The sequence below is a fragment of the Oncorhynchus mykiss genome, chromosome 18 (genome assembly GCF_057628025.1).
Source record: "Oncorhynchus mykiss isolate SJ-2025 chromosome 18, ASM5762802v1, whole genome shotgun sequence".
Lineage (NCBI taxonomy): Eukaryota > Metazoa > Chordata > Actinopteri > Salmoniformes > Salmonidae > Oncorhynchus > Oncorhynchus mykiss.
In genome coordinates, this window is record NC_143039.1 from 26,554,757 (window position 1) to 26,577,003 (window position 22,247).

A 22,247-nucleotide genomic window follows, 5' to 3' on the forward strand; every position below is an offset into this window, starting at 1 on the left:
TTTTTTTTCACCCCTGTGTCCTCGTTGTTGTAGATGCATCAAAAAAACAAATAAAATGAATTCACTACTTTTGCCAAGATATTTAGTTCTTTCAACACCTTTAGAGGCTTCTAGTTCCCATCACCTCAATTAGTTTGTGCGCTCTTGCACTGCTGACGATGAGGGCAAAGGATGTGTGTGTGTGTGTGTTTACAGGCCTATCTATAGGCAGAACAGCCAGAAAACATTCCTCATCCACAGGTCTTTTTATCACCATTCTGTGTTCTGACAAGATGGCGTTGACAGACATGGCAGCTCTGCTTCTAGCTCCTAAGCAACTTTGCAGTATTTTTTTTGTTTTGTTTTTGTGACAAGCATTTCGCTGCACCCGCAATAACATCTGCTAAATATGTGTATGTGACCAATAACATTTGTTTTAGGGTGCCATTTCTGCACACACACCCCTCTAGGCTGTTTGAACTCAGGCGGTGGTCTGCCAGATGAAGGCCGTTCAAAGCTGACTTCTATCAGTCCTTCCCAGTGCCTTTGTAGTGTGGAGACTCAGCAACAGGTGACATTTAGAGCTGAAAACCATTGACAACTTTGAACGCTCACCGCTACCCACGCCTGCCCTTCACCTGAGACAGGACACACGCTCCTCGTACAGGAGAGCGGTAGAACGGAGTGAGATGGACCGAAGAGGATGTGTATCAGTGTCCAGTCGGCTGAAGTTGTCTGCTGCCAATATGTGATGTCTGGAGTGAAACCTTAACAATCAACGCAGGACCTCAGACAACCCAGGTACGTTTGGATGCTAACTCACTATTTGACTTTCACCTGTGACTGCCTCTCTCTTTTTCTTACCATCTCTACCTTTTCCTCTCCTCCAGACCATGTCGGTCCCCCAGGACCTCCTGCCAGACGGCAGTCCCCTGATTGGAGCAGCGAGGCTGGGGAAGCTTCGCCTCGTTAGGCTGCTCCTGGAGGGGGGTGCCCAGGTCAACGAGAGAAACCCAGGAGGAGAGACTCCTCTCCTGGCTGCGTGTAAAGCCCTGAGAGGGGAACCCACTGGACCTGGAACCCTGAAACTGCTCAGATACCTACTAGACAACCAGGTCTGTGTCTGCTTTTAAAGGAGAGTTCTGTAGGTTTAATTTTCCCTTGTGGGATTCTATCCTATTCTAAACAGGCCCTGTGTGTGTGTGTGTGTGCGCGCCTACCTACATCCTAACCCCATCCTATCTTTCCCCACCCAGGCAGACCCTAATGCCCAGGACCGGTCAGGCCGTACAGCTCTGATGTATTCCTGTATGGAGAGGGCTGGAGCTCAGCTAGCCTCTACTCTCCTCTCAGCTGGAGCTGACCCCAGTATGGAGGACTACTCTGGAGCTTCAGCTATGGTCTACGCTATTAACGCACAGCACCAGCCTACACTACAGGTCAGGAGGGAGGAGGGGGGATGTGTGTGTGGTTAACTATACTTGTGAGGACCAGTAGTCCCCACAAGAATAGTAAACAAACATTTGACCAACTGGGGACATTTTGTTGGTCCCCACAAGGTCAAACACTATTTCTAGGGGGTTTAGGGTTAAGGTTAGAATTAGGTTTAGGGTTAGATTTTTGGGTTAAGGGTATGGGTTAGGGAAAATAGTGTTTAGTGTGTCCCCAAAAAGTTAGTTATACAAGACTGTGTGTGTGGTGAAATGATTATAACTGACCATTACATACCCCAGGTGCTACTGGACGCATGCCGCGCCAAAGGCCGTGACATCATCATCATCACCACGGAGATGGGTGTGAGCGGAGGACCGGTGACGAGGCGCTACCTGAACGTTCTGCCGTCTCCCGATGCATCACCTGTCACCTGCATGTCACCCTCTGACATCATCATCAAGACGGGCTCACCCAACTCACTTGAGGGAGAGAACGTGTTCAATTTCAGAGGATCAGGTTAGAGGGAGGGAGGGAAGGTGTTAAACATCAGGAACCTGTCTCATCCTTTCTTATCTCATCCTAGGTAAGAGGGGGAGTGGCAGCAGCAGCAGCAGATTCTCCCCATGTGAGCTGAGTCCAGTGGACCAGTCCTGTATCACCCCTCCCAGACAGCGACAGTGGTCTGAACCATGGCTAGCTATTCACAATCTGGCTCGACTTAACAAGGTCTACCAAGAGGGAAGGAGGGAAAGGAAGGTAGAGGAAGAGGGAGGAGAGGAAGGAGGAAAGGGAGAAAAAGGTTCTCTTCATCACGACTTTAAGAAGGAAAGGAGGGAGAAGGCCGAGCTAGAGGAAGAGGTGGGAGATGACAAGGAGAGTCGATCTGTCCATCTTTACCATAACGAGACCTCTTCTGGGGCCTCTTGTTCTCTCCTCTTTCCCACAGAGGAGCACCTTTCCCAGGCAGCCCAGAGCAGACTGTCCCCTGAGAGGAGGCTAGCCCCTGGAGGTTCCACCTTGGATTTATACAGAGAACACCCCAGTACTCAAACTGCTTTACATTGTAGAGGGGGATCTAATGTCATCGGAGGCGACCCAATGACCCGGAAGTGCTCTGTGGACAAACTTCCTCCCTGCTCTCCCTCTCGCTGGCAGGGAGCTCGTAGGAACACCCTCCCTTCCTTGACTCCAGCTCCACCCCTTCTTCACCTGCCTCCCCTATCGTGTTATGAGTCTCACCTACAGGTCCCGCCCCTTGGCCTACCTGTTGCAGGTGTAGGCATGGTGTGTCGGACGCAGCTGCCCTCCCCCTCTTCCCCTCTTTCTCTCACTCCGCCCCTTTCTCGCACTCTCTCCTCCTCCCCTGCTCTTCCCTTTAAAACAATATTTAGACCGGGCTTTCTGCCTCCTCTACCCCTCTCCTCCACCTCCTCGTCCTCCTTTGTTCCCCCTCTCCCTCCCTCCAGTGAGAGGCCACCTCGACGTCACTCTATCCAGCTGGAGCCGCTGAGAGGAGAGGGGGAGGAGAGGAGGAGGAATAGAGGAAGAACAGAGGAGATAAGAGGGAGAGGAGGAAAGGAGGAGCGGGAGTGAGACCCTATGTTAGTTGTTGTGGTGTGATATGTGTAGTTACTTGTAATAACCTCTAGAGCATGCTGGACACTTATTTAGTGCTTTCTGACCTGCATGTGTGGATTCATATCAACAGTCTAAAGCAGTAATCTCCAATCCAAAGAATTAGTTGGAATCATTTGTTTATTAGATATTTCCTATTTATACTGTATGGATATAAAACCCATCCTTTATTCACTTGTGTTGTAGCGTTTTCCCCAAACTGAAAGTTGTCGCTGTCACTGAACTTTAGTCTGTCTTGCTTTATGATAGTCACATGCCCCTACCTTTACAAGAAGTTAGTCAGTATTCTTAGTGAGGGCTTTAAAGCAAATGTTAATTTGACTGTGTACTTTATCTACAGGATTCCGCTAACGTAGGCTAATGTGATTAGCATGAGGTTGTAAGAAACAAAAAAAAAAACACAGGACATATCTGATATTCTTGCTAATTCTTGCTAATCTAATTGCACTGTCCAATTTACAGTAGCTATATTACAGTGAAGGAATACCATGCTATTTGAGGAGAGTGCACAATTATGAACTTGAAAATGTATGAATTAACCGATTAGGCACATTTGGGCAGTCTTGATAAAACATTTTTAATAGATATGCAGTTCATTGGATCACTTTAAAACTTTGCACATACACTGCTGTCATCTAGTGGCCAAAGTCTAAATTGCACCTGGGCTAGAATAATTCATTTTGGCCTTTCTCTTGCGTTTCAAAGATGATGGTACAAAAAAACGGTTGTTTAATGTCTTTCACCAGATCTAATGTGTTATATTCTCCTACATTAATTTCACATTAACACAAACTTCAAAGTGTTTCCTTTCAAATGGTATCAAGAATATACATATCCTTGCTTCAGATCCTGAGCTACAGGCAGTTAGATTAGGGTATGTACTAATTTTGGCATTTGATCTCGTAACAGGGGTGGGTAATTCCAGTCCTGGAGGGCCTGATTGGTGTCACAGTTTTGCCCCAGCTCACACACTTGACTCCAATAATCACCTAATCATGATCTTCAATTTAGAATGCAATTTGATGAATCAGCTGTGTTTGCTAGGGATGGAGAAAAAGTGTGACATCAATCAGGCCCTCGAGGACTGGAGTTGCCCACCCTTGCAGAATTCACTCTTCTTTTCCCACTCACATGTTTGACAAAAGCTGATAATCAGATAAATTGAAGCGCTGTACCAACATGTACAAATGACGGAGTCAATGCAATCGTGCATTAGATGACGCATTCAGAGTACTGCGTTTATGTGCTAGCCGGAACTAAGAAACTCAGAAATGTCAGACTTGCTTACTGGTTGTAGTTATATGTGTCGCATTCAACGAATCAGCAAGTCGGACATTCCAGAGTTTCCTAGTTCCGACTAGCATGTGAAGGCTGCATACTTTCTAAATTTCACATACTATAAAACATATTTTTTGCATACTATTTAGTATGCTAATATTGGTATTCTGATACTGCCTCTTTCTCTCACACACTGAGCACGAGCACAGTCATCTCCATTATGACCACAGCTTCCTCTGACCTGGCAGAGCACCTGTCCTGTTCCATCTGCACAGAGCCTGTGTCTCTGAGCTGTCTGCCTAGCACACCTTTGAGATGGCTCCAAGACAGCCGGAATGCTGAACACCAGCTCTGGTCAGAGCCAGAAACTTCCAGATCAACAGACTGATCAGGAATGTGGCCTACCAGCTGAAACTGGAGAGAGATCCTAAAAGATAGAGGCTCGGGAGACGGAGAGTAATCTGATCTGCAGAGATGGGAGAGACGACAGAGGACACACATTCCAACCTATAAGAGAAGCACATAAGGATCTGAAAAAAAGAGGTAGCCTCAGATGTATGCTGCTTCAAGAAGGACATTAGTGTGCTGGAATAGGAGGAGCAGCAACGAGAAATGTCTCAAACAAACGAGACGTCAGATCATCTCAAAGCCCAGGTCAGGGGTGATTTTGAGGATCAATAAAGAGCAACTTAGAGTTAAAGAGGAGGCAATCAAATATGTGGAAAAGGAAGGTTGCCTGGTTGACAAGGAGATGGTACTTTCCAGGCTGGAGGAAGAGCTCTCCATCGTGCTCTGGTGGATGGAGAGGGGCTGTATTGAGATGAGGACTAGGAGGAAGGAGGGGCAGTGGATGGAGGATAGAGGGGAATATGATCAAGAGGAATATGATAGAGAGGAATATGATCATATGATAAAGAGGAATATGATAATATGATAAAGAGGAATATGATGGAGGGGAATATAATAATATGATAAAGAGGAATATGATAGAGAGGAATATAATAATATGATAAAGAGGAATATGATAGAGAGGAATATGATCATATGATAAAGAGGAATATGATAATATGATAAAGAGGAATATGATGGAGGGGAATATAATAATATGATAAAGAGGAATATGATGGAGGGGAATATAATAATGTGATAGAGAGGAATATTATAGAGAGGAATATAATATGATGGAGGGGAATATAATAATGTGATAGAGAGGAATATGATAATATGATAAAGAGGAATATGATTGAGGGGAATATAATAATATGATAAAGAGGAATATGATAGAGAGGAATATAATAATATGATAAAGAGGAATATGATAGAGAGGAATATTATAGAGAGGAATATAATATGATGGAGAGGAATATGATGGAGGGGAATATAATAATGTGAGAGAGGAATATAATAATATGATAAAGAGGAATATGATAATATGATAAAGAAGAATATGATAAAGAGGAATATGATAATATGATAGAGGGGAATATGATGGAGAGGAATATGATGGAGGGGAATATAATAATATGATAAAGAGGAATATGATGGAGGGGAATATGATAGAGGGGAATATGATGGAGAGGAATATGATAATATGATAAAGAAGAATATGATAATATGATAAAGAGGAATATGATAATATGATAGAGGGGAATATGATGGAGAGGAATATGATGGAGAGGAATATGATGGAGGGGAATATGATAGAGGGGAATATGATGGAGAGGAATATGATGGAGGGGAATATGATAGAGGGGAATATGACGGAGAGGAATATGATGGAGGGGAATATAATAATATGATAAAGAGGAATATGATAGAGAGGAATATTATAGAGAGGAATATAATATGATAGAGGGGAATATGATGGAGAGGAATATGATGGAGGGGAATATAATAATGTGATAGAGAGGAATATGATAGAGAGGAATATGATAGAGGGGAATATGATGGAGAGGAATATGATGGAGGGGAATATGATGGAGGGGAATATGATGGAGAGGAATATGATGGAGGGGAATATGATAGAGGGGAATATGACGGAGAGGAATATGATGGAGGGGAATATAATAATATGATAAAGAGGAATATGATAGAGAGGAATATTATAGAGAGGAATATAATATGATAGAGGGGAATATGATGGAGAGGAATATGATGGAGGGGAATATAATAATGTGATAGAGAGGAATATGATAGAGAGGAATATGATAGAGGGGAATATGATGGAGAGGAATATGATGGAGGGGAATATGATGGAGGGGAATATGATGGAGAGGAATATGATAATATGATGGAGAGGAATATGATGGAGAGGAATATAATAATATGATAAAGAGGAATATAATAATATGATAAAGAGGAATATGATGGAGGGGAATATAATAATATGATAAAGAGGAATATGATAGAGAGGAATATAATAATATGATAAAGAGGAATATGATAGAGAGGAATATAATAATATGATAAAGAGGAATATGATAGAGAGGAATATAATATGATAGAGGGGAATATGATGGAGAGGAATATGATGGAGAGGAATATAATAATATGATAAAGAGGAATATAATGATATGATAAAGAGGAATATGATAATATGATAAAGAGGAATATGATGGAGGGGAATATAATAATATGATAAAGAGGAATATGATAGAGGGGAATATAATAATATGATAAAGAGGAATATGATAGAGAGGAATATAATAATATGATAAAGAGGAATATGATAGAGAGGAATATTATAGAGAGGAATATAATATGATAGAGGGGAATATAATGGAGAGGAATATGATGGAGGGGAATATAATAATGTGATAGAGAGGAATATAATAATATGATAAAGAGGAATATGATAATATGATAAAGAAGAATATGATAATATGATAAAGAGGAATATGATAATATGATAGAGGGGAATATGATGGAGAGGAATATGATGGAGGGGAATATGATGGAGGGGAATATGATGGAGGGGAATATGATAGAGAGGAATATGATGGAGAGGAATATGATAATATGATGGAGAGGAATATGATAATATGATAAAGAGGAATATGATGGAGAGGAATATGATAATATGATAAAGAGGAATATGATAATATGATAAAGAGGAATATGATGGAGAGGAATATGATGGAGAGGAATATGATAATATGATAAAGAGGAATATGATGGAGAGGAATATGATAATATGATAAAGAGGAATATGATAATATGATGGAGAGGAATATGATGGAGGGGAATATAATAATATGATAGAGGGGAATATGATGGAGAGGAATATGATGGAGGGGAATATGATGGAGAGGAATATGATGGAGGGGAATATGATGGAGAGGAATATGATAGAGAGGAATATGATAATATGATAAAGAGGAATATGATAATATGATAAAGAGGAATATGATAATATGATGGAGAGGAATATGATGGAGGGGAATATGATAATATGATAAAGAGGAATATGATAGAGGGGAATATGATGGAGAGGAATATGATGGAGGGGAATATAATAATATGATAAAGAGGAATATGATAGAGAGGAATATTATAGAGAGGAATATAATATGATAGAGGGGAATATGATAGAGGGGAATATGATGGAGAGGAATATGATGGAGGGGAATATAATAATATGATAAAGAGGAATATGATAGAGGGGAATATGATGGAGGGGAATATGATAATATGATAAAGAGGAATACGATAATATGATAAAGAGGATTATGATAGAGAGGAATATGATAATATGATAAAGAGGAATATGATGGAGAGGAATATGATAATATGATAAAGAGGAATATGATAGAGAGGAATATGATAATATGATAAAGAGGAATATGATAATATGATAAAGAGGAATATGATAATATGATAAAGAGGAATATGATAATATGATAGAGGGGAATATGATGGAGAGGAATATGATGGAGGGGAATATAATAATATGATAAAGAGGAATATGATAGAGGGGAATATGATAGAGGGGAATATGATGGAGAGGAATATGATGGAGGGGAATATGATAGAGGGGAATATGATGGAGGGGAATATGATAGAGGGGAATATGATGGAGAGGAATATGATATAGGGGAATATGATGGAGGGGAATATGATAGAGAGGAATATGGTGGAGGGGAATATAATAATATGATAAAGAGGAATATGATAGTATGATAAAGAGGAGTATGATAGAGAGGAATATGATGGAGGGGGAATATGATAGTATGATAAAGAGGAATATGATAGTATGATAAAGAGGAGTATGATAGAGAGGAATATGATGGAGGGGGAATATGATAGTATGATAAAGAGGAGTATGATAGAGAGGAATATGATGGAGGGGGAATATGATAGTATGATAAAGAGGAGTATGATAGAGAGGAATATGATGGAGGGGGAATATGATAGTATGATAAAGAGGAGTATGATAGAGAGGAATATGATGGAGGGGGAATATGATAGTATGATAAAGAGGAATATGATGGAGAGGAATGTGACAGAGAGGATTTGTTTGATTAGATCACTTTAAGATTTAAAACCTGTTAAACTGACAGTCCCTGAAACACAACTACCTTAATAAAATGTGTCCCTCTTGACTGATGACTAAAGCCATAGTGAAACTGCAAAATGGGGGTCAGATCAACTGTTCATTGTGAAATGTGTGTGTTCAATCTCATACATTTGCTCTGTATATATTTTCTGCTTTGAATGTAATTGTATCTGTTTGATATGATAGATGAGAATATGATAGATAGGAATATGATCGAGAATGAATGGAGGAATGTGTGACGCTCTTGAGTCTGATTGGTTAGATCAACTGGAAAGACATGGATAAGAAACATTTCAAACAAGTTTTTAAACAATGGGACCTGTTGGCAGGTCTAAAACTACTGTTCTATAGTCAGCTGATATTGATTTCCTTAATAATACATTGAACTACAATGCAAGAATTCAGGGACACCTACTCTTCAATCAAATGTTTCAGGCCTAGATAATTACACACCCAGCACATCTTATTTCTCTACCAGCATGTGAACCGTGAAGATCCCTCAACTGCAACAGCTCTAGTTGTTTTAACCGATCAATGGATCAGGTCACTTGACCAAAATAAGCTGCTTCTTGATTTTAGTGCAACATTTGACCTTGTTGATCATATGGCTAATAGCTGAGGCCATTGAGGAGAGATGTTTTCTTAAACACTCACTGAGGTGTCACAGTCTACAGAATACCTGTTTTACTGTATGTAGTAAGGTAGCCTAAATATTTTATTAATGATGAAGATTTTGATGAGCAACACTGACATTAGCGGAAGGCTAAGGTCAAACAAATAACCTAAGTAAACCTGGATGCTAGTTGTGAAATCTAAAACATATTCAATTTGAAATAGGCAAAACACCTGTACTATGAATGGTCAACAATTTGATAAGAGGAAGAGCATTTTATTTTAATAAAACATTTGGTTACATGGATTCAATGTAAATATTACATATGACTGTGCTCAACAGGATAAAAAAAAAGGGAATTGTTCTAGCATTTGATAACACATGAGAGCTTCTGTGGGTAGTCATAGCAATGGGGCCTTCATTGTGACATCACAAGATTCTGATTCTGGGAGGTTAGCTGTTGCACAGACAAACAGAACAGTGCAAAGAGACTGATTCAACTAACCACTGACAGATTATTCATGTCCTATTTCATTAGCAAGAGAACACGCTGCTTACTTGAGAGGTAGGTTGTAATATAACTTACTGTTTAACTATGTTTCTGAAGAATAACTACTTTTTAAATGACTTGTGTACTAACATGACCCTTTAAGTAGGCCTGACATGCAATCATGGTGACAAGTGAAACTATTGACGAGAGACAGTTTGCTTGAATCAGTTTTTTTGTGAGAAAATTGTTCATCCTGACAACTGAGATGGCATGTTACAGTTGTTGTAGTCAGCCAGCCTAAAGGCAAATACATTCTATTGATGAAAGAAAACCGCATCTCTGTGTTAATCCCCAACATACATTGTAATCAATTATCTCTATAAATATGTAACACAAGGGTAGGTTGTGTAAAAAACAAGTAGGCGAACTTGGCTAACTTGTAGTTGCTAATTAAAAAAATATTCAGATTTTCTTGATTAAATGGTCATCCATTTCAAATGGTTGAATTGATAGACCTCATTAAATTGAGTTGCACTCAGAGGCACTCAAAGAGAAGACTGGAGTGATTCAAATAGATGAAACTGTACAACAAGTTTGGTCCATGATGGAAATAGTCACTTTCTTCCCCCAAAACCTTTTTGAATGATATTATATAAGTGATTAGTGTGGTTTGTGAGAACCAGGGCCAATATGGAGTGGCGTTACATGAGGGGGTTGAATAAGGCTCAATAGTAAGGTACAGAGAGAGCCTGAAGTTTGATTGTTAAAGTCTATGTTGTGCTTTCTCATCTCCAATGGCAACGCCTTGCATCACAATGAAGATGTCATGAAGGATATTGTGCACATAATGATAGGAACAGCCAAAATTGATTCATTTGAACTTGGTCGCTTTTCCAGTAGCCAACTTTTTACTAATAATTCAGATAGGCCTATTGCGTAATCATCTCTGGAATGGGATTGTCACTTGCTTAATTGTAAGTAAAAGGGGAAGAAATGTGAGCACATCGTAAAGAGATGTATTATTCTTTGGTTAGCAACACACCACTTACTACAACGTTATGTATTTTCCAGACTTATTGTTAGCTAGGAGGAAGACATGGAGGGTTCAACGCTGACACAGAGGAGGGCTGAGTGTCAGTTGAAGGATAGGGAGATCCAGACAGACTACATGATGGAGCTGGGAGCCAGGTTGGTTCTGGTGAGACAGATCCAGAGGGAGCAGGAGAAGGAGATGAAGAGGATTTGGTTTGAGACAAGGAAAATGCCAAGCCTGATTGAGGAGGTAACAAGACCAACTTTGACAAAGCCGACTAGAGTTCTGTTGAACAATATTGATTAAATCAAATATATGTCAATATACTGGCAAAATGTGCCATATGCCATTGAACGTAAGCTAACAGTATTTTGTCTGATAACTTTTCTTGTGTTGTATTGTGTATGTCTCTGAGTATTGTTATGTACATAGTCCTCAGTTCTTATGGTTGCCTTGTCTTTAAAAAAAATTAAATAACAAGACCAAGCGATCTCTCATAGACCTTCAAATCAGGATAATGTAGTTGTCTGACCTAGCTACCTTAAGTTGAATGCACTAACGGTAAATTGTTCTGGACAAAAGCTTCTGCTAAATGTCTAAAATGTCAAATGTTGTGCTGGGTGTAGTGCATGTATTTTTACACTTAGTTGACCCGTTAGCTAGAAGACCCAGGGTTGGTACAGACTGGTGCAGAGCATCTGAGAGGACACTAGATATATACAGTGTCTTAGGAAAGTATTCAGACACCTTTACTTATTCCACCTGTTGTTACTTTACATCCTCATTCTAAAATGGATTCAATAAAATAAAGATTCTCAGCAATCTACACATAATACCCCACAATTACAATGCGAAAAAACTGTGTTACATTTGTATTGAAAATGTATTACATTTAAAAACAGAAATACTTTATTTACATAAGTATACAGACCCTTTGCTATGAGTCTCGAAATTGAGCTCAGGTGCATCCTGTTTCCATTGATCGTCCTTTCGATGTTTCTACAACTTGATTGGACTTGTTGTAAATGAAATTGATATGACATGATTTGGAAAGGCACACACCTGTCTATATAAGGTCCCACAGTGGACAGTGCATGCCAGATCAAATACCAAACCATGAGGTAGAAGGGATTGTCCGTAAAGCTCCGAGACAGGATTGTGTCGAGAAACAGATGTCCGCAGCATTGAAGGTCCCCAAGAACACAGTGACCTCCAAAAGGCACCCATTGACTCTCAGACCATGAGAAACAAGATGCTCTGGTCTGATGAAACCAAGATTGAAATCTTTGGCCTGATTGCCAAGCGTCACGTCTGGAGGAAATCTGGCACCTACGGCACAGTCAAGCACGGTGGTGGCAGCATCATGCTGTGGGGATGTTTTTCAGCGGCGTGGACTAAGAGACTAGTCAGGATCGAGGCAAAGATGAACGGAGCACAGAGAGATCCTTGAAGAAAACCTGCTCCAGAGCGCTCAGGACCTCAGACTGGGGGCGATGGGTCACCTTACAACAGAACAACGACCCTAAGCACAAGCCAAGACAACGCAGGAGTGACTTTGGGACACGTCTCTGAATGTCCTTGAGTGGCCCAGCCAGAGCCCGGACTTGAACCGGATCGAACATCTATGGACAGACCTGAAAATAGCTGTGCCGCAACTCTCCCCATCCAACCTAACAGAGCTTGAGAGGCTCTGCAGAGAAGAATGGGAGAAAGTCCCCAAACACAAGTATGCCGAGTGTGTAGCGTAATACCCAAGAAGATTCTATGCTGTAATCGCTGCCAACGGTGCTTCAACAAAGTACTGAATACGAAAGCATATTCCCATTATTTTTATTTTAAATTAATTTGGAACGATTCTGTTCTTGCTTTGTCAATATGGGGTATTTTGTGTAGATTGATGACTGAAAAAAATGATTTAATCAATTTTAGAATAAGGCTGAGGTAACAAAATGTGGAAGAAGTGAAAGGGTCTGAATACTTTCCGAAGGCACTGTATATGTGATGTAAAAGTAAATAGAGTTCACTCATAAAGAATGTATGTACTGAATGTGATCACTTTCATCATGTCTGTTTCTTTTCTCCTGCAGAATGTGAGAGATGTGACCAAACGTCCACTCACTGAGTTCATGGCTCCCTGTATTGACTCCCTCCCACCACTGGCTTTCACCAATCGGAGGCCAATACCAACCATGTTGCATCCCCCCTCTCCATTGGTCATACGCACTCAGGATGCACAGCGATTCATTGTATTTTCCTACTTTGTCCCTGCTGAGTGCCCAGTTTCCACAGAGGCCACAGCAGATGTATCTGCTGGTAGAAGAGAGGACTTGTCGACAGATACACATCTTTCCTCAATGCTGCATCGATACCTGCCACACTTCTTTAACGATGACTCCATTCCACCACAGCAGACAGTAGAGGGAACCACTGAGGACTCAGATTCTCCAGTGGCAATATCTAATATCAAGGAAGAGGACAGATTCTATCCTTTCTCCCTCCCACCACTGGCTCAGCGGTTCATTGGCAATTCATTCAAAGTCCCGGAAACCTCCCAGCCTGCTGTTTCAGCCACGGAGTGCCGAGTTGCCACAGTGGACACTGCAGATACAGCCACTGTCAAGAGAGAGAACCGATGGGCAGCTACAATTCTTCCTTCAGTGCTGCCTCCATGCCTGCCACCAGTCGTTGACGATGACTTAATGCCTCCAGAGCACACAGTAGAGGAATCCTATGTGGTCTCATTTGCTACAGAGGCCACTTCAGGCACAGCTACTGTTGATGGAATGGACAGATCAGCAGCTAAATGCCCTGTCCCAATGCTGCCTCCAAGTCTGCCACGTGTCTTTGACGACAAACTGCCAGGGGCGGCAGTAGAGGGAACCAACAAGTGTCCAGTTGCCAGTGAAACAACCAATGATGTGTCCACTCACCTCAAAGAGGACATGGGAGCTGATCAAAGCCCTCCTGACTCTGCAGCACTGCCTCCAAGCTCGCCATGTATCTGTGACTCTGACCACAAACTGACCAAGGAGGAAAAAGAGGATGTACCCGAGTCCTCCCTTGCCACAGAGATCGCTGTAGGCACATCCATTGTCCAGGGAGAGGACCTGGATAAAAGCCCTGCTCCAAGGCTGCCTCCAAGCTTGTCACACGTTTTGGACAATGACCATAAGCAGCCAGAGGAGACGATAGAGGAAGCCACTGAGTGCTCAGTCGCCGCAGAGGCATCAGTTGCTAATAGAGAGGATCCATCAGCAGCCACAGGTCTTCCCTTAGTGCTGCCTTCAAGCCTGCAACTTGTCTTTGACAATGACTACAAACTACCAGAGGAGGCAGTAGAGGGCACCAGCAAGTGTCCAGTTGCCCGTGAAGCAGTCGCTTCCGTGTCCACTGTCCTCCAAGAGGAGTTTTTGGCTGAAAAAAGTCCTCCTGCACCCACAGCACTGTCTCTAAGGCTGCCCTGCACCCACAACATTGACCACAAACAGCCAGAGGAGACCGTTGAGAACACCACAGAGTGCTCAGTTGACATAGAGGAAAGTGCAGTTGCATCCACTGTCAAGAGAGAGGAAATGATGGGTGATAAAAGCCCTGTCCATGCACTTCCTCCAAGCCTGGCATGCATCCATGACAAGGACCACAAGCAGCCAGATCAGAAAGGAAGGGGCACTACTGTGGAGGTGGATATCTGCCCTCACGCTCAACAGCTGGTCTCTGATGCTAACTTAACTCTGGCAACCCGCAATGATGAGCTGCCCAGCCCTCTGATCTGCGTAGTCACTAAGATGCCTGTTAGAGTTGGAGCATCCATATGCAGGTCAGAGGATGAGGAACCCAGGCCCTGGACCCTGGAAGAGGCAAAGGTAGGTGTCGAATTTCACCTTACTACTTTACAGGGATGGTGGTCATTTCCATTTCAATTCAATGCGTTGAAGAGAATTGGAATCTTAGAGTCTTTTGATCGGAATTGAAATGGAATTGACCCCAACCCTGCTGCTCTTTGCTCATAGTATAAAACATCACCCCTCACTAGGGTTAGCATTTGTATTACTTTTAGTATGGACCCAGGAACATCTATAGGTATTGTAAAATCTAATGGGGTGCCCCATGAGGCCATCATTGTATGTTGATCACTCAGTTGTGTATTGAATGTGCTACATTGGAACAATATTACATCTAGAGTCAATGTCTTCCTGTTAGGATCATTGGATAGGCATTGAAATTGAGAGTGAAGAGAGGAGCGTCACTGAGGAGGTGAGCCCGAGGGAGGGATTGAAGAGTGAGGCGGATTGTGCCCATTCCAAGTGCTCTATTGGGAAGGTTTCAACAGAGAGAGCAGAAACCATCCTGGGAAGAGTGGGCTTTCTGCTCATGAACCACATGCAGAAAATCCAATTTTTGAAGATGGAGGAAAAAGAGAAAAATAAGAAACTGAATAAGAAGTTGAAAGATGAAGAGAAAGAGAGAAAGGAGATAAAACACAAGGAGGAGGAGCAAAAAAAGAGGGAGAAGAAAGAGATGAAGGAGAGAGAGAAAGAGCAGAAGAAAGTCATGAAGGCTGAGAAGAAGAGGGAGAAGTTAGAACAGAAAAAGAGAGAGAAGGAAAGAAAAGAGAAGGAAAAGGCAGAGAAAAAGAGGTTAGAGGGGCTGATGAAGATACATAATGACATGATGAAAGACAGAATTAAGAAAGAGAAGAAGTGTTCTGAGGAGCTGAAAAAGAGAGAGAAAGCTCAAGCTGCATTCTTGGAGATGGAGAGAAAGATTCAAGAAAAGGAGGAGAAGAAGAGAGAAAAGATGAGGAGAGAGGAGAGGAAGAGAGGAGAGGAGAAGAAAAAGAGGGAACCAGCTGGAGGTGGAACTGAGACGGTGATAGAAGAGCAGGGAAGGGATGAAAGCTTGAAGATGGATGAGTAGACTGGGTAATAGAGAGTAGGGAGGGAGGGATATGGTATTTTTGCATGCAATGAAAGAACGAAGAATTTAAAAATAAAATAAAAAATGTTTACTCTGTTTGATTTTTGTTAAGGCATAATGTACAACACTATATAAACACAAAATGTTGACTTTTCACACATCTGGGGAGTGTTTAATGATGAGGAGTTGAGGAAGAACGGGGGGGAGTTGGAGGGTGGAGAGGAATATGATACAGAGGAATTTGATAGAAGGAATATGATATTTTATTTTATTATAATTATAATTATATAATTGACAGATTAGGATAGAAAACACTCTAAAGTTTCCAAAACTGTCAAAATATTGTCTGTGAGTATAAGAGAACTGATATTGCAAGCGAAAACCTGAGGAAAATAAAACCAGGAAGAGGCCTCTATTTTGAAAGCTATATGTTCCATAGCCTGCCTTCACTCCATTTAAAGGGATATCAACCAGATTCCCTTTCCTATCGCTTCCTCAAGGTGTCAACAGTCTTTAGACATAGTTTCAGGCTTTTATTTTGAAAAATGAGCGAGCAAGATAACATCGCGTAGTGGATAGCTGGGTGTTCGCATGAGTTTTGCTTGCGCAACAGAGTGGTGCAGCCATTGACTCTCCCTCTCCTACTGAAAAAGAGACAGTGCCGGTTGATATATTATCGATTATATACTTTAAAATCAACCTGAGGATTGATTATAAAAAACGTTTGACATGTTTCTGTGGACATTACGGATACTATTTGGAATTTGTCTGCGTTGTTGTGACCGCTCGAGCCTGTGGATTTCTGAAAACAACGCGCCAAACAAACTGAGGTATTTTGGATATAAAAATAATCTTTATGGAACAAAAGGAACATTTATTGTGTAACTGGGAGTCTCGTGAGTGAAAACATCCGAAGATCAAAGGTAAGCAATTAATTTTATTGCTTTTCTCATTTTCGTGACCAAGCTACTTTGATGCTAGGTGTCCATAATGTTTTGTCTAGTGATCGATAAACTTACACAAACGCTTGGATTGCTTTCGCTGTAAAGCATATTTTCAAAAGTTGACACAACAGACGGATTAACAAAAAGCTAAGCTGTGTTTTGCTATATTGTGATTTCATGAATATAAATATTTATAGTAATATTATTTGAATGTGGCGCTCTGCAATTCAGCGGTTGTTGATGAAAATTATCCTAACGTTAACGGAATGGGTAGCGTCAATTAGTTTTTAACAAGGTAGGCCAGTTGAGAACAAGTTCTCACTTACAACTGCAACCTGACCAAGATAAAACAAATCAGTGCGACAAAAACAACACAGAGTTGCACATGGGTTAAACAAACGTACAGTTAATAGCATAATAGTAAAAATCTATGTTCAGAGTGTGCAAACGTAATAATATTAATGAGGTAAGGCAAAAAAATAGGCCATAGAGGCGAAATAACTACAAATTATAATTAATACTGGAATGATAGATGTGCAGAGTATCATGTGCAAGTAGAGATACTGGGGTACAAAAGAGAAAAATAAATAAATAACCGATTATGATTTTTCAACACCAATACCGATACCAATTATTGGAGGACCAAAAAAGCCGATACCGATTAATCGGCCAATTTTTTATTTATTTTTTGAAATAATGACAATTACAACAATACTGAATGAACACTTATTTTAACTTAATATAATACATCAATAAAATCAATTTAGCCTCAAGTAAATAATGAAACATGTTCAATTTGGTGTAAATAATGCAAAAACAAAGTGTTGGCGAAGAAAGTAAAAGTGCAATATGTGCTATGTAAGAAAGCTAAAGTTTCAGTTCCTTGCTCAGAACATATGAAAGCTGGTGGGTTCCTTTTAACATGAGTCTTCAATATTCCCAGGTAAGACGTTTTAGGATGTAGTTATTATAGGAATTATAGGACTATTTCCCTCTATACCATTTGTATTTCATTAACCTTTGACTATTGGATGTTCTTATAGGCACTTTAGTATTGCCAGTGTAACAGTATAGCTTCCATCCCTCTCCTCGCTCCTCCCTGGGCTCGAACCAGCAACACAACGACAACAGCCACCATCAAAGCAGCGTTACCCATGCAGAGCAAGAGGAACAACTACTAGAAGGCTCAGAGCGAGTGACGTTTGAAACGCTATTACCGCGCGCTAACTAGCTAGCCATTTCACTTCGGTTACACCAGCCTCATCTCGGGAGTTGATAGGCTTGAAGTCATAAACAGCGCAATGCTTGACGCACAACGAAGAGCTGCTGGCAAAACGCAAAGAAAGCCTGTTTGAATTAATGTTTACGCGCCTGCTTCTGCCTACCACCGCTCAGTCAGATACTTAGATACGTGTATGCTTGTATGCTCAGTCAGATTATATGCAACGCAGGAAACGCTAGATAATATCTAGTAATATCATCAACCATGTGTAGTTAACTAGTGATTATGATTGATTGTCTTTTATAAGATAAGTTTAATACTAGCTAGCAACTTACCTTGGCTTACTGCATTCGCATAACAGGCAGTCTCCTTGTGGAGTGCAACGAGAGAGAGGCAGGTCGTTATTGGGTTAACTGTAAGGTTGCAAGATTGAATCCCCCGAGCTGACAAGGTGAAAAATCTGGAGTTCTATTATCGGCGCCCAAAAATACTGATATACTATGATAAAAAAATTACAGACCTCTACATGCTTTGTAAGTAGGAAAACGTGCAAAATAGGCAGCTTATCAAATACTTGTTCTCCCCACTGTATATGAAATATGTACAAATAAACGAGGAAAGCGAATATTTTCACCGGACAAGACAAGAAAACACACCTCCGACTGCTACGCGATCTTGGGACAGTCTCTGCCCAACGAGAGAACTAAGACGACAACATAGCATGGCAGCAACACATGACAACACAGCATGGTAGCAACACAATATGACAATAACATGGTAGCAACACAACATGGCAGCAGCACAACATGGTAGCAGCACAAAACAGGGTACAAACATTGTTGGGCAGGGACAACAGCACAAAGGGCAAGAAGGAAGAGACAACAATACATCACGCAAAGCAGCCATAGAGGAAATATGATAGAGGAATATAATACACAGAATATGATAGAGGGGAATATGATATAGATTATTATAATACAGGGGAATATGATAGAGAGGGAAATGATGGAGAGGAAAAAGATAGCGGGGAATATAATACACAGAATATGATAGAGAGGAATATGATGGAGGGGAATATGATAGCGGAGAAAATGATTGAGGGGAATATGATGGAGGGGAATGTGATATAGGGGAATATAATACACAGAATATGATAGAGGGGAATATGATATAGATTATTATAATACAGGGGAATATGATAGAGAGGGAAATGATGGAGAGGAAAAAGATAGCGGGGAATATAATACACAGAATATGATAGAGAGGAATATGATGGAGGGGAATATGATAGCGGAGAAAATGATTGAGGGGAATATGATGGAGGGGAATGTGATATAGGGGAATATAATACACAGAATATGATAGAGAGGAATATGATGGAGGGGAATATGATAGCGGAGAAAATGATTGAGGGGAATATGATGGAGGGGAATGTGATATAGGGGAATATAATACACAGAATATGATAGAGAGGAATATGATGGAGGGGAATATGATAGCGGAGAAAATGATAGAGGGGAATATGATGGAGGGGAATGTGATATATATTATTATAATACAGGGTCATATGTTAGAGAGAATATAATAGAGAGGAATATGATAGCGGAGAAAACGATTGAGGGGAATATGATGGAGGGGAATGTGATATAGGGGAATATAATACACAGAATATGATAGAGAGGAATATGATGGAGGGGAATATGATAGCGGAGAAAATGATTGAGGGGAATATGATGGAGGGGAATGTGATATAGGGGAATATAATACACAGAATATGATAGAGGGGAATATGATATAGATTATTATAATACAGGGGAATATGATAGAGAGGAATATGATGGAGGGGAATATGATAGCGGAGAAAATGATTGAGGGGAATATGATGGAGGGGAATGTGATATAGGGGAATATAATACACAGAATATGATAGAGGGGAATATGATGGAGGGGAATATGATAGCGGAGAAAATGATTGAGGGGAATATGATGGAGGGGAATGTGATATAGGGGAATATAATACACAGAATATGATAGAGAGGAATATGATATAGATTATTATAATACAGGGTAATATGTTAGAGAGAATATAATAGAGAGGAATATGATAGCGGAAATATTATAGAGGGAATATGATCAGTGGCGATTTGAGCTTGTAAATCTTGGCGGGGAAATAAAAAATTGTGTGGGATGAATGCCAACAAAGCCACTATACTACACAACAAAAGCATTTCGCTACACTCGCATTAACATCTGCTAACCATGTGTATGTGACAAATAAAATGTGATTTGATTTGATAAACAATATATTAATTGCCCTATAACGTGACAAACAGTGCCCACAAACTGTTATAGCCTACATAAAGCTGTCCCAACAGCAGAGTCCCAACACCTTACCACTGTTACACCTGGCTATCAGCTAGAGCCTTGTCTGGCAGCGAAATAGTTCCTTCATCCAGTGAGGAACATGGGCTACTAGCAGCTTACTACACAACATACACTTAGTGTTCATTTCTTAGCTACAGTATACATTTCTCCCTGCCTAATTAAATAAATTATGAATCATACAAGACATTTTTGGACTCAACTTGTTGTGCTGTGCTCACTTGAACAGGAAGGTGGTGCAGCGGTCCTTCGTGGGCAAATTTTGTCATCAAACTTTGTAATCAAGGTCTGGCATTCTCTGGATTCATGGTACTTTTAAGACAACTGGGAACTCAACAACAAAAGCTTGAATGATGATTTCAAACCAGATGGGATGGCGTATCGCTGCAGAATGCTGTGGTAGCCATGCTGGCTAAGTGTGCTTGAATTCTAAATAGATCACAGACAGTGTCACCAACAAAGCAACCCCACACCATCACACCTCATCCTCCATGATTCACGCTGTGAACTACATATGCGGAGATCATCCGTTCACCTACTCCGCGTCTCACAAAGACACGGAGGTTGGAACCAAAATCTCAAATTTGGACTGATCTGACCAAAGGACAGATTTCCACCAGTCTACTGTCTATTGCTTGTGTTTCTTGGCCCAAGCAAGTCTCTTTTTATTATTGGTGTCCTTTAGTACTGATCTCTTTGCAGAATTTTGACCATGAAGGTCTGATTCACGCAGTCTCCTTTGAAAAGTTGATGTTGAGATGTGTCTGTTACTTGAACTTTGTGAAGCATTTATTTGGTCTGCAATTTATGAGGCTGGTAACTCTAATGAACTTATCCTCTGCAGCAGAGGTAACTCTGGGTCTTTCTTTCCTGTGGTGGTCCTCATGAGAGCCAGTTTCATCATATCGCTTTATGGTTCTTGCGACTGCACTTGAAGAAACTTTCAAAGTTCTTGAAACTTTCCTGATTGACTGATCTTCATGTCTTAAGGTAATGATGGACTGTTGTTTCTCTTTGCTTATTTGACCTGTTCTTGCCATAATATGGACTTGTTAATTTTCTCCAAATAGGGCAATCTTCTGTAAACAACCCCTACCTTGTCACAACACAATTGATTGATTCAAACGCATTAAGGAAAGAAATTCCACAAATTAACTTTTAACATGGCACACGTGTTAATTAAAATGCATTCCAGATGACTAGCTCATGAAGCTGGTTAAGAGAATGCCAAGAGTGTGCAAAGCTGTCATCCAGGCAAAGGGTGGCTACTTTAAAGAATCTCAAATATAAAATGTATTTTGTAGCACTTCTTTGCTTACTACATGATTCCACATGTGTTATTTCATAGTGTTGATGTCTTCCCTATTCTGCCCTCCCAAGCAAAAAGGCAGTAACTGCTCATTTGGTCAAAAATTAGTTCATGTCATTTTTGTTAGATTAAATGCATGCTTAATCATGTGGACAAGTATCCTGCCTCTATTGTATTGTGTTTTGGAGAAAATGGGGTTTACCTTTGTATCATATCATTTTATTCCATGGAACAGCATTTCCCGGGGGTTAAATGATGGTTGAACTTGCTCTGAAACGCCGACATCCAGACAGACACTGGTAAGAACTAGCCAGCTAAGTAGATCTGACATCAAAATGAATTAGCTAGCTAGCAAGCTAAGCTAGCTAGCGAGCATAGACTAACAATGCTACCTGCTCTCATAAGATATCTGCAATTGGTAGTAACGTCAATCTATTAGCCATATAATGAATTATA

At 40.6% G+C, this 22,247-nt stretch overlaps 2 protein-coding genes across 2 annotated transcripts; both read left to right on the top strand.

Moving 5' to 3' along the window:
• Window positions 1-65: 65 nt before the first annotated feature.
• On the top strand, window positions 66-3,633 carry LOC110495744 (uncharacterized). Its single transcript, XM_090207990.1, has 4 exons — window positions 66-1,094; window positions 1,236-1,418; window positions 1,713-1,929; window positions 1,997-3,633. Exons 1-4 carry the CDS (start codon window positions 873-875, stop codon window positions 3,004-3,006), a joined length of 1,632 nt encoding a protein of 543 aa, XP_090064116.1. The 5' UTR covers window positions 66-872; the 3' UTR covers window positions 3,007-3,633.
• Window positions 3,634-9,927: 6,294 nt separating this feature from the next.
• On the top strand, window positions 9,928-15,984 carry LOC110513694 (uncharacterized). Its single transcript, XM_090206788.1, has 4 exons — window positions 9,928-10,059; window positions 11,056-11,266; window positions 13,105-14,880; window positions 15,218-15,984. Exons 2-4 carry the CDS (start codon window positions 11,081-11,083, stop codon window positions 15,932-15,934), a joined length of 2,679 nt encoding a protein of 892 aa, XP_090062914.1. The 5' UTR covers window positions 9,928-10,059; window positions 11,056-11,080; the 3' UTR covers window positions 15,935-15,984.
• Window positions 15,985-22,247: the final 6,263 nt, after the last annotated feature.

What these genes read in the sequence shown, in the direction of transcription:
- LOC110495744 (XM_090207990.1), top strand. Translation starts at nt 873, where the DNA reads ATGTCGGTCCCCCAGGACCTCCTGCCAGACGGCAGTCCCCTGATTGGA. An exon ending in AGCACCAGCCTACACTACAG is followed by an intron (nt 1,419 to 1,712) that starts GTCAGGAGGGAG and finishes TACATACCCCAG; the next exon opens with GTGCTACTGGACGCATGCCG. An exon ending in GTTCAATTTCAGAGGATCAG is followed by an intron (nt 1,930 to 1,996) that starts GTTAGAGGGAGG and finishes ATCTCATCCTAG; the next exon opens with GTAAGAGGGGGAGTGGCAGC.
- LOC110513694 (XM_090206788.1), top strand. Translation starts at nt 11,081, where the DNA reads ATGGAGGGTTCAACGCTGACACAGAGGAGGGCTGAGTGTCAGTTGAAG. An exon ending in TGCCAAGCCTGATTGAGGAG is followed by an intron (nt 11,267 to 13,104) that starts GTAACAAGACCA and finishes TTTCTCCTGCAG; the next exon opens with AATGTGAGAGATGTGACCAA. An exon ending in GGACCCTGGAAGAGGCAAAG is followed by an intron (nt 14,881 to 15,217) that starts GTAGGTGTCGAA and finishes TCTTCCTGTTAG; the next exon opens with GATCATTGGATAGGCATTGA.